The 22,731-nt window shown below is 43.9% G+C and overlaps 1 protein-coding gene across 16 annotated transcripts in view; it reads right to left on the reverse strand.

Moving 5' to 3' along the window:
* The window catches only part of arhgap12b (Rho GTPase activating protein 12b), a 90,753-nt gene that overhangs the window by 29,903 nt on the left and 38,119 nt on the right, over positions 1-22,731 (reverse strand). For 9 of the 16 annotated variants that reach the window (XM_088918449.1, XM_088918445.1, XM_088918451.1 and 6 more), the window contains exons 3-4: positions 2,775-3,053; positions 757-897 (exon numbers count right to left, since the gene is read on the reverse strand). In XM_088918449.1, coding sequence (XP_088774575.1) covers positions 757-897; positions 2,775-3,053 — 420 coding nt within the window. The remainder of the gene's footprint in view (positions 1-756; positions 898-2,774; positions 3,054-22,731) is intronic. The other 7 variants (XM_088918457.1, XM_088918454.1, XM_088918458.1 and 4 more) reach the window with 1 other exon arrangement.

The following is a 22,731-nucleotide window of genomic DNA, read 5'->3' on the forward strand; positions in this document are numbered from 1 at the left end:
ATCACTAATGTTTTCATTTGATTACTTTTAAAGAACTTTCCAGTGCTCAGAGAACTTTGCATTTCCTTTCAGTAACCTGTTTGCCCAAGATATCACTCTTATTTTCTACATGTCTACTCAGATTTTTTTCCTCACACAGCACATCAAGTCTGCAACGTTTCACTGGATTTATATTTGAACTTTTCCATCAGGTAGCCAGTTATCTAATGAAGTTTAAAAAACGGGAAAAAATCATTTTTACCGCATTCAGACTGAGGCCCACCATCTGTATGAGTAAAATATTTTTTTTCCTCTTATTTCAGAATTCATACCCTTGATATAAGCATATACATCAGCGATCAAGTGCGTCTTCTCAGAAAAAAGTGACGTGACTAGAACGATCGCCCTTTCCTGCTCTAGCGGTAACACTAGGTGGGAAACCCCCAGCAGGAAACAGATGTGAGCTCTGTACAGGTTATCACTGCCAACTTACCTTCGGAGGGATACAGTGATACAGGAGGGAGGACAGCTGGCCAGAAAGACGTGCACAGCAGGGTGGTTTATAAGTGGAATATAAGAGTGAGCTTGATGAGGGGAATGAACTTGAATTTTCAACCCATTCCACACAGACGACAAATCAAGAATGAGTTAATAAAAATGCACCGATTATTAAGAGTTCAGTTGCCGCACATCTCTTGACTGCTGATGAAGACGCACACAGTGCAGGGAAAGGTGGAATGGAAAGGAGAGGAATGGGAAAAGAACAGAGCCCAGTACCTTTTCGTTAGTATATTCACTGACATACAAGGTATGCCCGTGCTCATCCAGCTCTTCAGACCAGCCGCGGGGGGGAGACCCGTACTGACTATCTGACTGGCTGGAATAAGTGCTGTGGCAGTTCTCTTCGGACGAGAGGGGCTACAAACGACAGCAAAAAGGGGAAAGAGAGACAGGCGTTGTGATTCGGACAGGGCATGGTTCTGATTTGCGGAAACCACACGTCCCTCCAGGTGAAGAAACACCCAATTCCCCCCCCCCCCCACCCCAGGAGAAATCCCAAAAGATCCAAATAAATCAGATGTGGCACCAGTCACCCGAAAAGCAAAGACGTGCACTTGCCCAGCAGGAGAGAGATTGGGAGGAAAGAGTGAACAGTCAGCTATCCCACGTTTCACCGTGCTGGGAACTCAGATACCTGGGATTTATGGCAGAAAGGCAGTCAGAGGTCTATAACTGGGAGGACTACACAGGGAAAGGGACTTCAAAGCATGCTACTCCAAGTAGCAAATTCAGTTATTCATGCTACAACAGAGAAAACAAAACTTGCTGCCATTATATTTACTTTTCGGATTCAGTCACAAAAGGCAAAGTGCCGAGTGCAATAGTTAATTCGCTAGGGATAACCGTGTGCCACTGTAAAGAAAACAAGCCGTGAAACCTGCTGATGACATTGGTACAGAGGAAACAGTCTCAGGTAGCATATGCAACACTATTACACTATCCTCTTTAAAATGTTCCTTTCAGCCAGTCAGGGTCTGGCATATATTGACCTGATTTGTAGATAAAACTAGAAGATAAAAGGGAAAAGTTCCAAAACTGTTGTTTATTCCTTAAAAACTCTTTAATTCCTTATCCTCCTCATCTTATCTTTGACCTAGCAGAATCCTACAGATGGGGCTTCTGACTTTCCCTGTGCTTCAGTTCAGAAACATATTCCCACTACAGGATGGTCTCCTCTCTCAGGCACAGGTCACCGGCAATACTGTAAACTCTCTGGCCACAAGGTGTCAGTGTGGGGTAGCGGGTGACTAGTCTGAAGCCTACGGAGTCTGTAGTACCCAGACTTCCAAAAAAAACTATACCAACATAACGAGTCTTTTCTTAATTCTGCCGCTTGAGAATACGTTTTAAAAACAGTGTCGCTGCCTGTACTGAGACGGGCGAGCTGTAGTATCTCGAAGAATGAGACCACGTATGCAGGATGTTCCGAGGTTTTAAAAGTATACCACAACACAAGCAGACTTTCGCTTCGTCTCGCAGGTGTTCCTGTCGCATACATGCGGGGAAAAAAAACAATTTAGCTCAAATGCATAACTCATTAATCGGAGAAGAGTTTGTTTACGCACAAGCAGAAAAACAATGGTTGTGCTTGGGTAGGAAAAGTCCTACCCAATACCCTTCCCACGGTATTTACACAGTATTTGGGGTGGAGCAGTGGCTCTGTGGCTAAGGATCTGTGCCTGTGGCTGGAATGTTGCCGCAGCCGGCAGAGGAATCCTACTCCGTTGGGCTCCTGAGCAAGGCCCTTAACCCCAACTGCTCCAGGGGCGCCGTACAATGGAAGACCCTGCGCTCTGACCCCAGGCTCTCTCCCTGTCTGTGTGTCTCATGGAGAGCAAGCTGGGATATGCGAAAAGATAATTCCTAATGCAAGAAATTGTAAAGGGTTAATAAAGTGATGATGTTATGTTATGTATCAATATAGTCAGGGACAACGTTGTCTCTATTCCGCCTTCTGTCGATTTACAGATCTTCACTCGCGTTCACAAGGTACCTTGTGCTGACCTAACGAAACCGGAAATTAAACGGCGGCCGTTGTGAAACACGGCTCTACCTGTCAGCTCGGTCGCATTGGATGAATAGATTCGGCCACAAAGACGGGAGACGTGGGGGTTCATCAAGGCAACGTGCGTAATAACGCTTCAGAAAGTGCTCGGCTAAAGGCAAACACCAAAACAAAAACGAAACCGGGCGGGGGTATAAATCGCGCACATGCGTGGGGGTCACCCCCTTACCTCGGGGTCCCCCGGGGCGTGACCCTCCCCTCGGCTGCTGCTGGTGCTGCCGCTGCTGCTGGCATCCCGGGCGCGCGGCGGCTTCCAGGTGCGCTCCTGCGTCGCCCTGTTGAAGTAGAAGTGCCGCCCGCTGGGGTCCTTGTACGTCTCCCAGTCGCCCAGGGTGTGCAGCGGGGAGCCGGAGGGCGCGGGGGGCAAGTGGGCCTGGGAGATCTTCAGCTCCTGGAGGTTCGTGTAGACGGGGGACTCGGGGCGGCCCGGGCCCGTCGGGGAAGCCGTCTAGGAGGGAGGGGATAACAAAAGGAAGGAGCGTGAGGTAAACGCGCCCAGGAAAGCCAAGACGAGGAAATCTCCTGGCGGGGGTGGATAAAGACGTTGCATCTAGAATTCGGTCACACATCCACATTCTCGCCATCAAGAATCGAAGTCTAAAATACCGAGTACAATATCGTTCTCAAGTGAATAATGGATAAACACACAAAACGAGACCCAGTAGTTTATACTATTTCGAGGGGAGAATGTAGCAGACAGTGCCACATGTCGCTACTCATTACTATTCATACCACACACTACGTTACTTACCCAAAAAGGCCAATAAAGTAACATCATGAGCTCAATTATCAAAAATTCTGTGCTCTTAAAACACTACAGAAGATCAAAGAGTTTAAGCAGCCACATCACTCTGCAACTCACAACTGGTAACCCACTGAAGCTCAGAAGGTGTGAGCCTGGTCAGTACCTGGATGGGAGACCTCCTGGGAAAAACTAAGGCTGCTGCTGGAAGAGGTGTTAGTGGGGCCAGCAGGGGGCGCTCACGCTGCGGTCCATGTGGGTCCTAATGCCTCAGTATAGTGACGGGGACACTATACTGTAAACGGGCGCCGTCCTTCGGATAAGATGTAAAACTGAGGTCCTGACTCTCTGTGGTCATTAAAAATCCCAGGGCGTTTCTCGAAAAGAGTAGGGGTGTAACCCCGGCGTCCTGGTCAAATTTCCCATTGGCCCTTACCAATCATGGCCTCCTAATAATCCCCATCTATGAATTGGCTTCATTACTCTCCTCTCCTCCCCACTAATAGCTGATGTGCGGTGAGCGTTCTGGCGCACTATGGCTGCCGTCGCATCATCCAGGTGGTGGTGAAGGGGATCCCAATTACCTGTAAAGCGCTTTGAGTGGAGCGTCCAGAAAAGTGCTATATAAGTGTAAGCAATTATTATTAATTATTATTATTAATAATTAAGCAGAGCTAGAGCAGAAGGTAAGTTTTCATTCAAATTTTAAAAAAAAAGATTAACCCTACCTACCCCGACTCAATGCGACGAACTCGGCTCAACATACTGTTTAACAACGTGCGGTATTGGGCAGTTTTTAACCATGCTGCGGTTTCATTCAGTAGGTACCGACACAATTGAAATGGAGGCATTTAGTGTGATCACAGACATCAAGAGGACTGCAAGGAGGAGTAGAGATTATCAAAAACAAAAATCTACCCCTCAGTTGCGAAAGACTTCCCCAGAGCCGGCAGACTCTGGAGTAAGAGTAGGTTTCTGACTAGGCAACCGGGTAAAGAGCTGTAGTGCGCCGATTATAATTCTAGTACAAATGTGTGAGCAAAAATTTCATGTCAAGATCCTCTAGGCACCACAGTGTACAGTATTTGATGCCGTTTACTTCACTTTGCTTGGATACATTGGATACCACTGCTTAGGTAAATCACTTCTCTGAGTTCAGTAGCCACCACCATGTTAAAACACCACATCTTAAACGTGAGCATAAGTATAGTCCACTCTAATAGACGCAAACATTTACTACTTTTTGACTTGAGGGAAATGTCAATTAGACAAAAAAAAGTTTTGCTGAAATGGTCAAAGTTTGTGTGTTACAATTAGCTTTACAAAGGATTTCCCCCTTCTTCAGTTTTTCTTTTGATAATCAAGTCTCAGTACAACACAGGATATTGCACAGAAAAAAGCATCTGTTTGCATAAACAAGCTGCTGGAAACTAAAAAGATGAGCTCCAGAGTCTGGTGCGAAGCTTCTGTATATGAACTTTTCGACAGTACAGATAACACCATATTCTCAGAGAGATGGAAATACAGCTTTTGCTTGTGACAGCATTGCAGGTCGCAATGACGGGTCAGGAGGAGCAGAGTGGAGTCCAGATGCTTTTAAAAAGGCCTCACTAACTTCTGCTATCAGCTGATTCTGCAAGGAATCGACCATCTCTGAGCTGACTCCAGCACTCACTCTTCTAGTTTCAGAAGAAAAACGAGACGTCACGAGAACAGGATTCAAAGCAACATCTGAGAATAATCAGGTTAACTCCAGTTCTTTCTTTTGTCCCCAGCTCTGGTCATCTTTAAAAAACAGCGTGACTGTAACAAGCTAATGTATAACGAAATAGGCAACTGCAAGAAAGCCTGCTGTGAAGCCAGTTGTTGGGGTTAAATGACCTTGCCTTTAAAGCATATCAGATGAGGAATTTTCTATAGCACAATACTGACATGTTGCAACACACTGTTAACCAAGAGAGTAGCTTTGCAAAGTGCCGGAGAAACAGTTTTGCTGTGGTAAACCAGCTATAACTGCAGCCTAAAAAAAACATAGCAAAAATAAACAAAGGAACTGCACTTGGTTTCTTTGCCTGGACTGCCATGTTTCTGCCTCTAGAAAGACTGGTATATAACAGCAGCTTCTCCAAACACTGCCCAGCGGGACAGTTTTTCAGTCTCCTGGAAAGTTCAACAACAGCCAGAGCACACACAGATACACAATCTGTCACCTTTTCAGATCTGACAAAACACCAGTGAACGCTCACAGAAACAGTACATTGTTATCACTTTTTGCCTTATTGCTAGACAAAAAAGGCTGAACATTCGAGAAATTCTTTCTCCTCTTGAACCAAAAATACACGTATAGTGCACAGATTGAACACAAGTTCTAAGACATTGATACTAGGCACTGTACTTTGACACGTATCCCCTCTGTCACTCTGTACCCTTGTGACAGTGCTTCCTTGACGTGCCTGGGTCAGGTGAAGCTGTGCACATCTGTGACTAAACTTGGCAGACACACACTGGAACTGTCCATTGAGCTGTTCTGGGAAACTGGTCAATTCCCCTTCACTGAAAAACACAGTTTCCTCACGGATAATACAATAGAAAGCCTAATGGGATTGTTCTACGTGCGCACTGTATAGCCGACAACTCAAAACAGTTGGGATTTCCTGCTCAGAAACAAGGGCAGAAGAAAATGAGTTCACAAACCTTCTACAATCTTAAGGCATTCTCTGCTGAGTAGTGGTCACTTTAGTTGTTTTTTTTCCCCACCAAGATGAGTAAAATGAAATACATGCCATGTACAAAATAAATATTGCTACAAATGACAGTGGATCTACATCAGAAAAACATACAGTTAACCACCTAACTGTGTTCACTTCAAGTTGTTTTTAATCTATTTATACCAGGTCTGTAGGGAGGTGAACTAAAATATTTAGACAAGAGCAAAACCGTAACCAAAATATTTCCCTTGAACAGCATACACAGCAGGAACCCCTGAGACCTCATTTGCATGTTAATTAAGTGAAGCTGTTGTAACAGCACTGTACAAGTAAAAGCTCTCTCTCTCTCCCCCCTTTTGCATAGAATCTTTAACTTAAAAATGACAAAACCAATACTTTCTTAAACAGGATAAATAACTGTTATTGCAGCTTTTATGGTATCTTCATTTTAAACATTCCATTAAAATCATTTATATTTTTCTTTGCAATTCTTGCTGACTTTTTACCCATACGATCTTTCAGTTTGAACTTTCAAATACTAATTTATAGTTTCACTTTAAAAATGCATATTTGAAAGCTTTGTTAACCAAATGAGACATCGCTAAAAGGCACTGGTTTCAGGACATTCAAAGCTTATGGCTGGACTTCAAAAGTCAAACTAGACGCTCTTAAGTAACAGCTATCAAGTTGAGAAAATAAAACCTTATTTAAACTCAGCAAAAACCAATTCACCAAGCTTCCACTGACTGGAAGGCAAACAATCCCTGTACACAGCCCTTGGATTTAGGATTACACCCCAGGAAGCCCTATGCTTCTCCTAAAAAGTAGCACCTCTGACGATTTCCAACAATTTCTTTTTTTACGATCACCACCACTTCCTTATTTGGTCCAACAGTTTATTTTTAAACAAAATAATTGCATAGCGAACTCTTGGGCTGCTGCTTCCTTCCCCATTTAACAATATTGCAATATAAAACACTGTACATATTTTATCTAGAAACATTCATTCTAACCAACATTTTCCAGTCATTTATTTCTACAACCATGTGTCTTTGCACAGCACTGCCTGAGATGGCTCAATTTAACGACTATTCCTTGGGTCATACAGGGGAGATTAACCAATATCCGAGCAATTAGCCAACAGCACCCTTAGCACTCGGCTGCACAAATGAAAAGGAGAAATTAAAACTAACCACAGCATGTTAAAAATTCTGGTTTGAGCTGGCACATCTTCTTATCAGGCTGAGCCAGCTCTGCAAGCTGAGGAAGATATGTCCTACAATTCATGCACAGTGTGTGCACGGAAAATAGCAAAAAGAAAGAGAAAAATTTCAGTTTGATTCAGTGAAAAATAAGTCTTCTGTAATTAGAGCAGTGCAATGATACTTTCAGTGAAGCTCGATTTTGCAACTTGACCGACTGGGATGATAAACCCTGCTGCCACTTGTTCGAGTGCTGCTGGCTTGCAAACTGATCACACTAGAATGAAGGTTCTCCCACGGATTTTCACCTCTGTCCTAAGAGCTCCAGGCCTCCTTCTAGCATCATTAGCACACTCACTTTTCTTTCATCCTCAAATATATTTGGAGATCTTTCAAGGTAAGTTGAAGGTTAGTTCACTTTGACCAAAATAGTAAACTATAATTAGAAAAAAAAGATGTAAGAGGAAATAGGAAACATCAACAGAAAACACACTCTTGTCGTCATCCAAATACTCCGGTTTCAAATAACGGTGCTGACCGCTACACTGACGTAAACCACACGAATTCCCACAGTGTCAGAGAACAGACATTCTCATCGCCAACTACATATGGCCTATTCAACCACATCCCGTTCTCACTGGTGAATTACATTCCTCTACATACTAGCAGAGCTCACAGGCTTCCAAAATACTCATATTTGCATGGAACTGTGATCTTTATCAATCAGGGAGCCACCACATAATGTTTACAAAAGCTTTGCTTATTTGGTGTGCGTGGACAATGCAGTTCTTATTAAGTCGAGAATGAAACGCATCAACATCAATACAAGTGGACACCACTTGTATACAATTAAGTCTTGCGAATATTTACACGCCACTCAGATTGGGATTTACTTAAAGCCACGTAATTCTCTCGCCTGTACAATTAGCTGGCTGACAACTAAAACGGGGGGGAAAAAAAAGTGCCGTCACCTTTGATCCAGAATTGCTGACAAAAACCTCGTCGTCATCCTCCTCTGATTTACGGTACCCTTTAAAAGTAGTCAAGCGGATCATACCGGCCCAGAAATCTCAGCCTGTCCCCCCAGGTCACATTACCAGTGAAGTGCGGAGGGGTGAACTGCTCACTGCTCCGGGCGGCGCTGGTGTTAGCGCCACAAGTCTAGATTGCAACAACAAACACTGGATCACAGATCAGGAAGTGGTTTTCGTAAGGAACCCCCCCCCCCCCCCCCGCCTCTGCCCAAACAAACGTTCACTGCTTTCATCCGCCCACGCTCTGTCACACTGAAACAGCGCTGGCAGGAGTAAACCTGGCCTTCCACGTGACACGCAGAACGTGCTGTGAATCCTGAGGTTCGGGACAAGTCTGAGCAACCCAATGGCAATGGCCCTTCGCGTGGACTCGCCAAGGCCATGCCGCCCACGTACTCGAGAGCCACGACTTGCTCCGCTCTCTCAGAGCAGCGGCAAAAGCTTCTGTAACCCTGTGACACTTGCACAAGTTTTAGGCGACAGTCTTGCCTATTTTTTCACTATTCCTACTTCATGGTCATCTGATCTCCATATTTTCAGACAAAGTAGCGTGCTTGTTCAGGGTCAGTGTCCCGGGTTTGCACATTGCAAATTAATGGGCCTTTATGCCGCTTGCTGACAAGTATTGACACTGAAGCAGGGCAGCAAACATAAAAGGACATCTGCCCTTCTATTTTCCATCATTTGGTTTGATTACTGAGGGCAAATTCACTTTCTGAATGAGGACCATAATGGGTGTCTAAAGGTGCAGCTATCCAGGATTCATTCCACTCGAAACTTAGCATGATGATGCACTCGCAACATCATTAATTACACACAAAATGAATGAAAGCCCATGAAGGTACATTACCGTTAAGACGTTCGCTAGGTTTCACAATACACAAGAAGACTTCCGCTGACACTCAGTGTTTGCTCATCACTTCACAACTCTAATAATAAAAAGGTGGGTCTACAGAGCTACAGCAAAGTTTTTACAAGTACAGTGCTGTGTTACGACACCCTCTTGTGACAATACCTGGCCACTGACAAACACGTTTAACAATACAAAACCATGTGGTTATCACCAAATTATAACTACAGCATTTAATGTATGAAGGATTTCACACTTTTAAAAGACTATATAAAAAGTCTTGAATCTCAAAAACCAGCAGAAAGAAAACCTTGAGTAGGGATACACTCCGCTGAGCTTAACAAGGTGTTGACAAACACTACCAGTTTTTCCTTATTGTGCTAAAGAGGCTAACACCCAGCAGCAATGAGTGCGATATATACTGTACATGTTGAGAAAACGTCACCCTTTATCATATCTTCACCATACAAGACTGCAGATTTAAGTTTTCAACAAATACACATGATCAGAATTTGAACCTACAGCATGGAAGTGCTTTGAAAGTATTAAGAATTCCCTCAGGGCATCCCTAGTAATACATTTCTGTTACTTTCCTCAAAACAAGTCTTGAAAAATACAAGTAAAAACATTTACTTCTAGCTCTGTGGCTGTGTGAGGGCTTGGAGACCTGCTGGGCATTTTCTTACTGGAACTGTTTTTGTGTCTGTTGGTGAGGAGATGGCTATTAAACAAACAGATCTTAGGATCTCTGGTGACAGTGCCAGGTACTGTAGCTTGTTCCAGAATCTAAGACGTTTTATAAGTGCTTCCTGTCATCAGTTCTCCAAAATTTCAGAAACAGACTTCTGAAAGTTTGCAAACAGATTCTAACAGTCACAGTAACCGTAAAAGTAACAGCCACAAATCATATGGGCAAACTAAATAATAAAGTATTTTAAAATTGTTTTAGTTATTAAAAACTGCAATTTCCTCATCCATAGTTTACAAGTGTGCCCTCTGCTTCAATGAATACAGAGAGGTTCACTTCTGAGCAGACCGTGTTTCCTCTTATAAATGAATCCTTTAGTTCTTGAAAAGTGGAGACCTTTCACACCGTCCGAATGCTGAAGAAATTCAACTGCAGAACTGCGTTCCGCCAGAGCAGATATGCTGAAAATTTTAACTACGGGCTGGCATTACGTGTGCCTGCAGCTATAATCTGGTGAAACTGATTGACACCAGTAGAACAGAGCTTGTTCCCAAGCGGTCAGGGTTCTGAATAAACTGAGTGAAGTTATAAAAAGGTTGTTTAAAAGACAGCAAGGCCCTGGGGCTCATCTGAGTGACCTTGCCAGCGAGGGAGTCAGTGCTGGACAATGGCCTCTGTGGCCAGTGGCCCTGCAGGACGGCGTCACCAGTTCCTCTCGTTACTCAACAGCTTTCCTCTGACCAGCTCGGGATTCAACAAGCCATCCTATACACGATCTGCAGATCACAGATATAAAAGCAATTTTTATGTTTGCAGTTAAATTTGATATTTTTATAGACTCCACCAGCACCACAATTGTAGAGAACAGACTAATCTTGATGCACATTCTAAGGGCTAGCCATTTTTCTTTTATTGGACTTAGCAGACATTGTAGGTATAAGTGGGGGAAAAAAAACAGATGCACGAATTTAGGAAATGTTTTCTCTGCTGGTTATTCTTGCAGTATAATACAAAGTGGGCAACGTTAGCTTGGTGTACCTCACTAATGTGGCCAGTAGGTGTCTCTCTCACACCACAGCAGCTGGGCTCTAGGAGAGAGGTTAGGGTGAACATGAGAACCTTAGATCATAAGAAAAGTTACAAATGAGAGGAGGCCCTGTGGCCCGTCGAGACCATTGGGTAGCTAATCGATCTGTTCATCCTATCCAGCCATTTCACAAAAGAAGCCAGGGTATCGGCTTCAACACCATGGCTGGGTAGCCTGTTCCATACACCCACACCTCTTTGGGTAAAGAAGTGCCTTAAGTCCTTGGTTTTAACTGCACTTCCCTGCAGTTTCCACTTGTGCCCTCACAGGCTGAAAAGTGGCAAAGAAAGGGTGTGTCACAAGAGTTACAAAACTCTGGCTGCCTTCCTTTTTACACACAAACACACCTGCTCAACCGCATTCCTTTTGCTTCATCCTTATTGTGCAGTGCTACACACCAACTGAGACCTTTCTCATCATAGCTCACTTTACAAAAACACCTCTGTCTCTGGGCTGGGCTGAAAGGCATCGTTTCTGTGCTTCTGAGTTGCTGCACTCGCTCCAGTGTTGTGGTCTCGTGGATATCCACTCTAATTATACGCTGCTCAAATAACGAATATGAACTCTTTCCTCAGATGTTGCCTCATCTTCAGAGAGTTTTAAAAGAAAATGCCGGGGAAAACGACATGCCCTATTTCAGATGAAATCTGCTGGCTAGCAGGCACTGACCTGCTGCTCTCTATTTGCAATCCAGGATACTTTCACAGAAAAGACGCTTCCTAAGTGAACTGGACTGAAGCTGACGCTACCGCAGCTGTAAGACGGTGGGCGAAGCTGCAGTGCAGTGTAGCTATTTCAGAACTGGAATAGGGGAACGATGCCCACTTGGCCCTCGCTGACCAAAAGCAGAGAACAAAGCTGGTGGCCACTGGGCCCGCAAAGCTTCCTGTAAAGCGCGGTTTAAAGCAGAAACTTGGATGGGGCCCGAGGTATGGCAGCCTCTCGCCACGGAAACGCAAACAACCCCTCGTTGTGACAAAAAAGAAACCAGGAAGTTTGTCGGTAAGGGCTGTTGGTGGACCAGAAATTCACGCAACTGACCCCTGCATTCGATTTTCTAAGTCAATGTCCCAGTATGGTGACCAGGGACACTGTTCCACAGAGGTGCCATCCATCACAGAAGACATTACATCAGCAGTCCTGACCGCCTGCTCAAGAAGGAGTGAAGACCCCAGGATCCTGACTGAATTCCTCTGTAAACCGGCCTACCTAGAATTCTCCCTGAACTGACGTGAAGGAAAGTCTCTCTTCTGTACCTGATCTGTTTGCAGTGGGGCTGCTGTACATCACCCACATGAAAGCTATGCTTAAGGGGGTAGATTAAGTAGGGGCCCTCCTTTAAGGAAAGTGCTCTCAGTTCACCACTCACAGCCACTGCACAATCCAAATCATTCCAAGTATTCAGTGTGAAAGTCATCCACCACATATATATATATAAGGTCATAATACACAAAACACTGCAAGTGAAAAACAAACTGAGGTATGAAAATATCATTACACCAAAGAGACATCCTACATTAACAGCTAGTGGGAGTTTTTTTTTTTATCAAGGTTAAAGAACCACCACTGTGGAACCCATCTTACCCAAAAAAATGGCCTTTTTCCTACTGCACAAGCCCCATGGGAGAAAACGTTTCTCACAGTTAGTAATATTATTCTGCTGTGGCGTGAAACCCTTTTTTCAATATAAAAGCAGTCTGACAACATCTCGGACAAAGATTTGTTCATCTAGACAAAGCGGCTTTCTTACAGCACGATAGTATGATGAGAAGGACAGAAGTGGCACAAGACACAGATTTAACAGGCTTCAGACAGCAAAGCCACTGCCTGCAGCTCCCCTCGGAGGGAGCTCTGCCACCAAATCAAGAAACATGGCCAAGTCTGGCCCCCATAACTTTCTCAAATCAAAAGGATCCTTCAGCAACCAGGCTGAGCGAGTCGGACACATTACTTGGAAAGCACTGAGGGACTCCAAGTGCTGTATGCACATTCATTCACACACAGGCCAGTGTTAAAAGCTGGTCTGTATGAGGCCATGACGTGCTCCATCACTGTTTCCTGCTAGCATGTTGAGAGCAAAAGGCTACTTCCACCATCCAACTATCTGTACACACAGACTTCGTCAGGAGCGACAACGTGGCTCAGAAATACCTGCTGTTCCCCAATGGCGCGCTCTGCGGCAGCGCTAAATAGGTCAACAGTGTGCATTACAGCTCAAAGGCGCGAGACAGGCACCACCTGAGCCGAGGAAGTCAGCCGACAGGAGAGAAGACGGCGTTAAGCCGAACGCACTGCGTGGCTCATGCCCAGCTCACCAGAGACAGACACAAACCTGTTCAGAAAAGCAAGTTAGATGCTTTCCTACTTTCACAGTGCGAGTTCAAAGCTGGATAACAGACTCCTTTGGGTTTCATTCATGTGAGACATTCCAAAGAGAACATAATAAGCAATCTATGCACTTCTTTGTTAATTTATCAAAATACATAAATTACTCCAAATAACACCTATATTTACACTATGATTACACTTAATATTGTCTTAATTTCTGGAGCAACCCACACACCCTTTGCAGTGGGCCTGTATTTTAGACATCCTGCCAACAGGTGGCAGCAGTCTCAAGCAGTTCATTACCAAACAACAGTGGCATTATTGTTTGGCAGTTTGCTGATAAACTATTACCCCTTTAACTTCACTTTAACTTATAGAGAACAGAAAATAATAACAAATAATGCATGTTAAAATAGGGCAAAGGACAGCGAGAAATTATTTTTACTGGCCCCATCATTTCAGTTACTCAGTCTCAATTCATTTTATATACAATTATATAAGTGTAAGGAATTATTATTGATGCCCAAAAATGGTTATTTCTATTTTAACAACAATGAAACATTTATATGTGCTTTCAAAACACACTAAGCACTACACAACATTAATGCTGAAGCATATTATGAAGCTAGAGGAAACGCGTTTACTGTGAGAAACGAAATGCTGTTAAATTATCAACCCAGATCTCAGAAAAATACTTTGGCACTCTGCGCCAACTTCTGCCACTAAAAATGGTTTGTTTCCTGTTTGAAAGCTAGTTTTTATTTCTGCCCAGCAGGTAGAAGTGGGTCAATCCTTACCACGAGTTATGTGGGAAAAGAGAAAATGCACATTTCAACTACGTACACGCCAGTGTGCTATTGTATCATAAAAGTGCCTGGGAATTTGAATGCCTCCATCAAACTCATTTTAGTGTCAGGAACGTGACAAAGCCAGGAGAACCGAAGATGTGACTCCGCACTGCAAATCTTGAGCTAAGTGGGTCATCGCCCATGTTGATTCCCGTCTCTCCCCCTGAGCAAAATGCCGCACTGCTTTAAAAACAACAATTTGTTTTTCTCTTTTATTTGGGCTATAAATATGGTCTCACAAATAGGACAAGGAAGTCTTATTTTATGTAGACTCGCCAACATACTCATCTGATGTGTAACCTTGCTACTTCCACCTGGCTGAAAACACTAAACTGGACCCGTCCCTCCGCTGGCTGCGCAGACAGTGGAACCTGCTTTGTCACGAACAAGCGGCTGAACTCGTTTCTCTGCCTCACTGCAACTCGCAGACAAGTCAAATTTAGGAAGAGGCTTTTGATTCTGGCACTTCAGCTGGCTTGCGATTTCCTTAAAAAACTGGCAGCACTGAGACGTTCTTTGTTGTGCGACCAGCCATGCCCTGCACTCTGCCGCTCCAGGGAGATGCATTTCTCTGGCTCTTCTGCACAGAATGAATGAGTAGGAAGCCACGTTATGTATTTGGACCAATGTATCAACTATTGTGAGAGGGCGATAGGTCGGAGGCAAGATGGAGGCTCTTGTCTGAACCACATTTCCCAGAATGCTGTGGGGATGACTGGCCATCCTTGCTCACCTGACTAAGTGACCAGGAAGCAGATCCTCTTTTACGAGCCGCACCAAAGGGAGCAGCAAGGTGACTGTCAGGTGAGCCGGTGGACTCGAGAAGTGGATTTATGGAAAAGAGATTTTTTTTTATACATGGCCAAGCAGCTTAACTCCCCGATGGTTCACAGTGTAATTAGAACTCAGACAGAATTAGGTTTCGTTTTGTGTTCGAGTTTGATTTTTCAAACTGCCAATAATAAAAAAAAACAACAGGTTTTTACTTTACTGTTCTGAATGTGCATAATAAGATGCACAACAAATAAAGAAAAAGATTTTGTTATCTCTCGACAGTGTACTGGAGGGCAAGATTCAGTGCCCTCCAATACACAGAGTGCACCAAAGGTATCAATACTGCAGCCACACAATAAACGTATTTCAGACCGTGGACTGAACAGCAGTATGAAAAAGAAATCATGCAATAGATCCTCTACATTCCAATCCGGGAATATATTCAAATCATTTACACAGATATGTTTTGTAGATGTAAAAAAACAGCACTAAGTGAGCATCAGGGTTCTGGTATTAAATTATGACAGTTGTTCTTCTAAAAGGTCAGTTTATGAAATGTAGCCACTAAGCGTAAAATAAAAATCTCAAAAAGCTCAACGACTCTTGCAATCAACACTAAAACTTTAATGGAGGAAAGAAAACCCACTTAGAAAAAATCCTGCCCTGTCCACACCCCTGTTATTAGAGCTAGCAGGCTCACTGACCTCTTCCAGCACAAGTAACACCTGGGACCTGGGACCAGCTGCCTCGATGATCTGCTGCCCTGAACAGGTCAGCACATGAGAAAAACGCACACAAGCCCCCCAGCTGAAACACCCACCTTGCCTTTTTCCATCACTGACATGGATGTAGCAGTCAAAATAAATCTGGAAAGTTACATTAAAATTATCTTCCAAGATAAGCATCGGTTTATCACAGTGTAGGCTTACATCTTTTCACACAGTTTGATGTTAATCTATTCACTCACCACTTTTCTATTAAAATTCCACGTTTAACATTATTTTTAACTCTTCCTGCGAAGTGTTTCACACCAAAAGGTATCATAAAAAAAGATACAAGTTTAAGAAGATCACTTTATTGGCCATATACAATTTCTTGTATAAGGAATTTGTCTTTTTTCGCATACCCCAGCTTGCTCTCCATGAGACTTAGACACACAGACAGGGAGAGAAGCTTGGGGCGGAGCGCAGGGTCAGCCATTTATACGGCGCCCCTGGAGCAGTTGGGGTGAAGGGCCTTGCTCAGGGGCCCAACGGAGTAGGATTCCTCTGCCGGCCTCGGGATACGAACCGGCAACCTTCCAGCCACGGGCGCAGATCCTCAGCCACAGAGCCACCGCGACAAAACCTTTACACTTTGAGATTCAATGACCAGGCAGATTTGATAAAAACACGATGTAGTTACTAAATGTCTAGCCTTGTTTTGCAGCCGGCTGTGTGCAAGAAGCTCTGAGTGAACCCGTGATGCCCTGTGATGGTATGATCTGTGCCGCCTGTCAAGAAATCAGGGAGGCTCAGAGGATTGGGGCACATCGATGCCACCTACAGGGTACAGTCTAACCTGGAGAGCAGGAGATGATAAATGCCAACTTTACAAATGCAGCCATGAAAAGGGAGGGGCTCCAAAAAGTTCTGATACGCTCAAGAAATGCATTTGTGAATATACTGTGGCACAAGGCTAAACTTTATTTTGCCAAACATAGTTGTTTACGTTGACAGCCATAATGATCCAGATATCTACTAACACCTGCTAGGTGGATATGGTGGCAGTTTGTTATGCCAAAGACGCTGGCATGAATATCCAGAGCACAGAAAATGCACCATAATCCAGTTCTTCAGAATGCAACTAAACCACATTCACAATCAGATCATTGAGTAATTCCTCAAGCCTGGGTACAGAAACACCAGCAGAATATTCAATTCAATATTCTACGTGGTAGAGAAGTCTGTTGCAGATACAAATACAAATAATTCAAATTATACACTTTCTGAAGTTACAACTGGCTGCACAGATTGACAATTTAAGAGTAATGTGTTGTTTAAGTTGAATTTTTGTGATCAACACTTTGCCCTAATTTTATTTGGAAAACAGAAAAAGGTATGTCTGTTTTGTTACATACAGCATAGTGCGGCGCAAGACCCAAGACTCATCAGGACCTGACAGTGTCAATTAAATCCCCACCATCACAGGATTAACTTCACTGGCCACAACGGAAAGCGGAGAAAGAAGAGGAAACAGAACAGAACAGCTGCTCTGAGCTTTTATTTCATGTTCGGAGAAACCACAATAACATGTACATATTAACCACAGTGCTAAACACATATGATAATAAACTATTATAACTATTAGTAAATAACAGTATTCATATCATCCATAGCAATAATCACTGCCACCTAATGCAAAAGCATACCCATGTATACTATACCATACTGAAATTAAAACAGCTCACAATCAGTGTGGAAGATAAACTTCAGGACTACTAGTCCATGCTTATTGTTTGACGCTTTATGGAAATACACTGGGTGATGGAACCATGAGGCCACGCAGTATTTTAAGACAGTAAATTTTACCGCAACTCCTCTGCAAGAACTTCTTGCATTCTTTACTAGCAGACAGCCAACAGATAACCCCCCCCCCCCCACCTCATGAGTAATCCGGTCTTAATGCCTAAAGCATGATTGATTCAAGCTCATTAAGTCACAAGCTCTTTCTTTGGCTACTTGTCCTAAGCATAGGAGTGGCTTTACAATACGACAGGACTTCACTAGAATTAATACCACTGCGCCAACCAGGACACAGTGTATTTTTACATAACGGGTCAGAGCCCTGTTCGGCAGTAGAAAGTGAGTTCACAGTACTGTCATCGTTAATGCATATTATACAGTGGACAGGTGAGCCAAGCAAGCTCTGTAGGCTAAGACACACAACCTGTGCTGCATTCATTCACAGATATAGCTAAAACCAGGATTTCATGAGCACACTGTCAATGATCGATACTTTTAACACAATATTTATCTTTTCACCTTGTCGCATATTGCTGTTCATTTTCTTGTGTACAATCTCAGTTAAAGTTCCAGAAAGTAAACAAACAGTATAGTAGTGCTTAGTACATTTTTCCAATCTGGCTATTTCTCCAAAAGCATGATGTGGCCATTCAGTATACCGCTACCACAAAGCTCCCGATAAAACCAGACATATGATCACCGCGCACACACTTGTACTAGAATTATACTTCAGCTACGTAAATCGTCTGACAGCATAGTGACATAGACACAGACCAGGGTGCAAAACTGTGAAACTCCTAAATGTGGACAACAGAAGACAAGAGAATTCAACGGAGACTGCAGAGCCTTTTAAAAAACTGAATGAACTCTTAACACTAGCTCCCCAGTATTTTAAAACCGAATATTACCAGGCCTTTTTCCCCAGCACAAACTGTAACAAGCTCTGGCAAATTCACTTAGAAAAAACAGCATTCCTTGCCACCTTCTCCTTCGACCTCAGAACTTCAAGAACAAGCACGCACACGCACAGATATCTCTGCGCAGGCTGCCCTGCAGAATGAAGTGCTCTTTCAGCACCACAGCGGTGATGGGTGATCACTTGAGAAAAGTGCCCCAGTAAACACTTCTCTGTGCCACTTTTCCTCCAGTTCTTGGCAACACGTTTTCCCACAGACCTCGAAAGAAATCCTGCCCGTGACAGAACACTTTATAAACAACAAAACGTAATTTACTTTAGCCACCACTGTAAGACTGTTAACCTCAGCACTCGGTGAACATGGACATGTTAAGTACAAACCAGCACACATTTTCAATAATATGAATGAACAGTTTGACTCTCTCCCACAGTGACAAGTAGCAGTTTATTTATCACGCTTGGAGATGTACCCCACTGGCACAGCCACCATGCCGCACCCATAAAAATGTCCTCACTTTCACCCAAGGGTGCTGGTTGACAAAAACAAAAGCTAAAGGGCAGGAGGTGACAATTCCTCCCCAGGAAGACGCCAGAGCAGCTCTGAGGGGATAGTAAAGTAAAACATTACCATGCTAATGTTTACTGAAGACATGGGTCCGGATACCCATCGGGTCTGTCCAGAAGTTAGTAGCACATTGATCCAAGTATTTCTTGAAGGAAGCCAGGGTATGGATTTAAAACAAAATGGCTGAGTCACTTGTTCCACACTCCCACAATCCTTTCCATCAAGTGCCTTGTGCTTGTGGGCCAGAAGGTGGCGCGAGTCCCTCTCGACCCCCGGCATGATAACTGTGCTGTAGGAGGCGCTTTCCATCGGGTGATACATCAAACCGAGGTCCTGACTACTTTGCCATTACAGATCCCAAATCTCTGCACAGACGAGCAGGGGTGTCACCCTGGTGACTGGTCTACAGTCCACTTTGGGCCACACCATCAGGCACACCTCCTCCACTCAACTGGCAAGCTCTCACATCTCGGTCTGATCTGCAGTGTAGCTTGTGATGCCCTTCAGAGAGTCTCTGGCATGACAAGGGCTGCACAATTTTTCGCAAAGAATTATTATACCATAAATAGTGTAGTGCCATTAATGAAAATAACACATCACAACAAAATGGCTGGTCAAGGCTTTCAACAGACATTAATATCTGCTCTCCAATCAATTCCCTACTAATTACAAAGACTCAGCATTTTGTCCTTCTGCTCTGAAAAGCTAATGCCTGCGGCTGACTCTCGTCCAGAATGCTTTAGTCCCCCGAAGCAACAGTCTCTTTTCAGCCCCTCAGCCCAGAAAACGCGAGAGAACAGTGGGCAGTTGTTCACTTTGCAGCAATCTTTTTCTTAATTGCTCTTGATGGGGAGAAAAGAAGGAAAAAAAAACACGACAGCAAAAAAGAGCAGTGTTTTCAGTCCTTGACAATAATCCATTATTCCTTCCTAAATGTTTGTTTGGGGACATGTGACGCCAAAAACAACGATAATCCAAATGCTAATTGCAAGTGATGTAAATGGCACACATGGCTCTTCCTTACCAATCCTAATTATCTCTGGCCTAATCTGCAGTCACAGCCAAGATGTGCTGCTACAAAACGAAGATGAGGCAGATTTCTTCTTCCCTGACATACGCACTGGGGACACCTTTCTGCCGAGTGTAGGAGCTCTGAAATGATGAGAGAGTGTGCATATCATGCAACTGGGACAACAATACCCTTCCCTTCCTACCTGCACGGGATTATCGGGCAGCAAACACAAGACATAAGTAATAGGTTTATTCCATGCTGAAAAAAAGAAGAAAGAGAACACAACGTTTTGTCCGTGGAGCCTTCTTCGGGTACACCTGAAGAAGGCTCCACGGCCGAAACCTTGTGTTCTCTTTCTTCTTTTTTTCAGCATGGAATAAACCTATTACTTGTTCCTTTGCAGCCTACGCATGCTGACGCAGCTCCCCACCTGAACTACTACAAACACAAGACATGCCCTGCCAGGCCAAGGACCGCCAAGAGCAAACTTCTAAACGCAGAGCCACAATAAAACGAAGTGTCAGGACATTTTGAGGGGTTTGCAGGACAGGGGCGTGGTTGGTGGCAGGTGTAAAAAAAAAAAAACCCTCCATTCCTGGACTGAAAAGTTTTAAAACGGTCTCACAGTTTAAGTACGGCGCTGTTTTGATCATTTAAAACAAATTAAATGTTAATATCATCGGGATTTTCAGCCTTTCTTCTGCTCTTCAGGAGGCCTCCTAGATGGCTTGTAAAGCATGATCCTATACAATTCTTGCACAATGTCTTCAATAAATAACATTTGCAGTAACGTTCATCATAAGGCCTACTATAGAAATGGGAGGTTCACCTGTCGTTCCAAACACCTACTCAGAAACAAAACAAAGGCAAATACCTCTGCAAAATCAGCCAACACAACAGCAAGCTATGACACCCAACGTCTCTCTGCAAGCACGTCGGCAGATGTCAGAGCAGCGCTCCTCCGGGAGCTGTCTGTAACCCGAGCTCAGCAGGGCCCATGTGTCCAGGCACACGGTCAGAGCAGGGTGGCAACATGGCAGAGGCTGGTGGTGCTGCAGATCGGTGGACACCCAAATGTGTACAGAGGACAAAAACCATGTGGAACCCAGTACTGGAAAAACAGTGTAGCCAGTCACTGCAGTCCACAAAAACCAATCGCACACTGGTGCGCTTGCCAAACTTTGCCGGAAAAGGCCATTTAGGCTGCTCTTTGGAGCCAGGGTTCTGATATAGATATAAAATAAAGCTATCAGAGCAAACTGTTTAAAAAAAACAACTCTCCTCCTATTGTAGACCTTAACCCTAGGGTTTTTTTTCTGTTTCTGAGCAAAATTCAATTATTAAAAACAACCAGCTTCACACAAATAAAACCGTTTACTCACAACAGCACTGCACAATTAACTGACTGAAATACAACTCTTAAACTGCATGTCTAAGGCTGAAAGTCTCCAGTGAAGATCAAGGACACTATCAATGCAATGTTACTGCAACCTGTTTGACAAAGACGGTAGGAACACTGCATCTCACATTTTCAAAAGCCACAGAAAACGTTTTTGCCATCAGATCCAGATACCAGGTGCTCTGTGCTGGGAAGCACCCTCAAAGCTGTCAAAGCAAGAGATACACAAAAGCAAGGTCTCTATTCAGCTTGTCTCTGCACCGCAAATAGAAGCTGCACACAATGTGCGTTTACTGAACGCTGTAGGGAACAAACAGCTTCACTGCCTTTCTTTGTCTGAACATGTGTTGAGAGGAGAAGGTGTTGAGAGGAGAGTCCATTCTCCACCAAAGTTTGGAGGCCACACCATCTCTTCCCTCAGGTTTATTTCCAAAACTTTCCACTGAATAAAAGGGTGGTACTTTAGGGCTTAAACAAGACAGCATGAGCCAAAAATAACCTCTGTAAAGATCGCAGATAGCGTGTGCCCAGCTGACTGTGCGATCCACTCATTTTTAATGAATAGCACCTCAAACTGTTGGGTGCGCGTTTTGTTTTCCTTTTATAAAAAATAATCTCCACCAATACAAAACAAGCCCATGAGGTAGTTAAAGATAGACATTCTCCAAGCTTTATCTAAATCAAAACTACCTCAGGTATGAAACTAATTCGTACCTAAAGCCTTAAGAGCACAATGTTTTAAGCAATCAGGGGAAGGTAGACTACCAGTCGTCACAATTTCACCATTTATTTTTCTTCTAACTCCTCTGCCTTTAAAAGCACTTCAGCGAGTTTTCCCACTACGTCCGAGTCAGTAAGAAAGACTCCGTCATCACCATAAATCAGAAGTATGAGCCCGAGAAGCTGCGGGGGGGGAATACTTACAGTGTAAGGGGCGCGCAGGTGCGAGTACATGGCTCTGTGGAGCTGTCCCAGAGCTTGGCTTTGCTCTACAGTCACACCGCCGAGCGCTTGGGCAATGGTCCAGACCGATCAGGGGATCTCAGTGTATATTTAGATCGGCAGTCTTTTCTTTAAATAGTGATCCTGGATAGCCGGATGACCTAAACCCTGCAGGAGGTTATATAAGAGGGCAACTCCACAACTCATCCCCACGGACAGCCAGGGCAGCAGCCTGCTTGGTCCACTTGTCAGTCGCAAAGTCAGGTGCCAGCTTCTGCACACTTGATGTATCAAGTTAGCTTGATATAAACCACAACTACACAAAATACAGGTCAGCACTACTTACACTTCTTTAACTGCTGCTACAGATATACATTTCACTCCTTCCAGGAAATATAGAGAGGCATATGACTCTAAAAGGACTGTTTGCCCATTCACTCATAACTAATCAGGAATACTGAAATACTGAAATTATATTTGCACTACCTGGACATTTTTGAAGACTGACAAGAACTATTTCACTCCTG

The sequence above is a fragment of the Atractosteus spatula genome, chromosome 6 (assembly GCF_055471065.1).
Source record: "Atractosteus spatula isolate fAtrSpa1 chromosome 6, fAtrSpa1.hap1, whole genome shotgun sequence".
NCBI lineage: Eukaryota > Metazoa > Chordata > Actinopteri > Semionotiformes > Lepisosteidae > Atractosteus > Atractosteus spatula.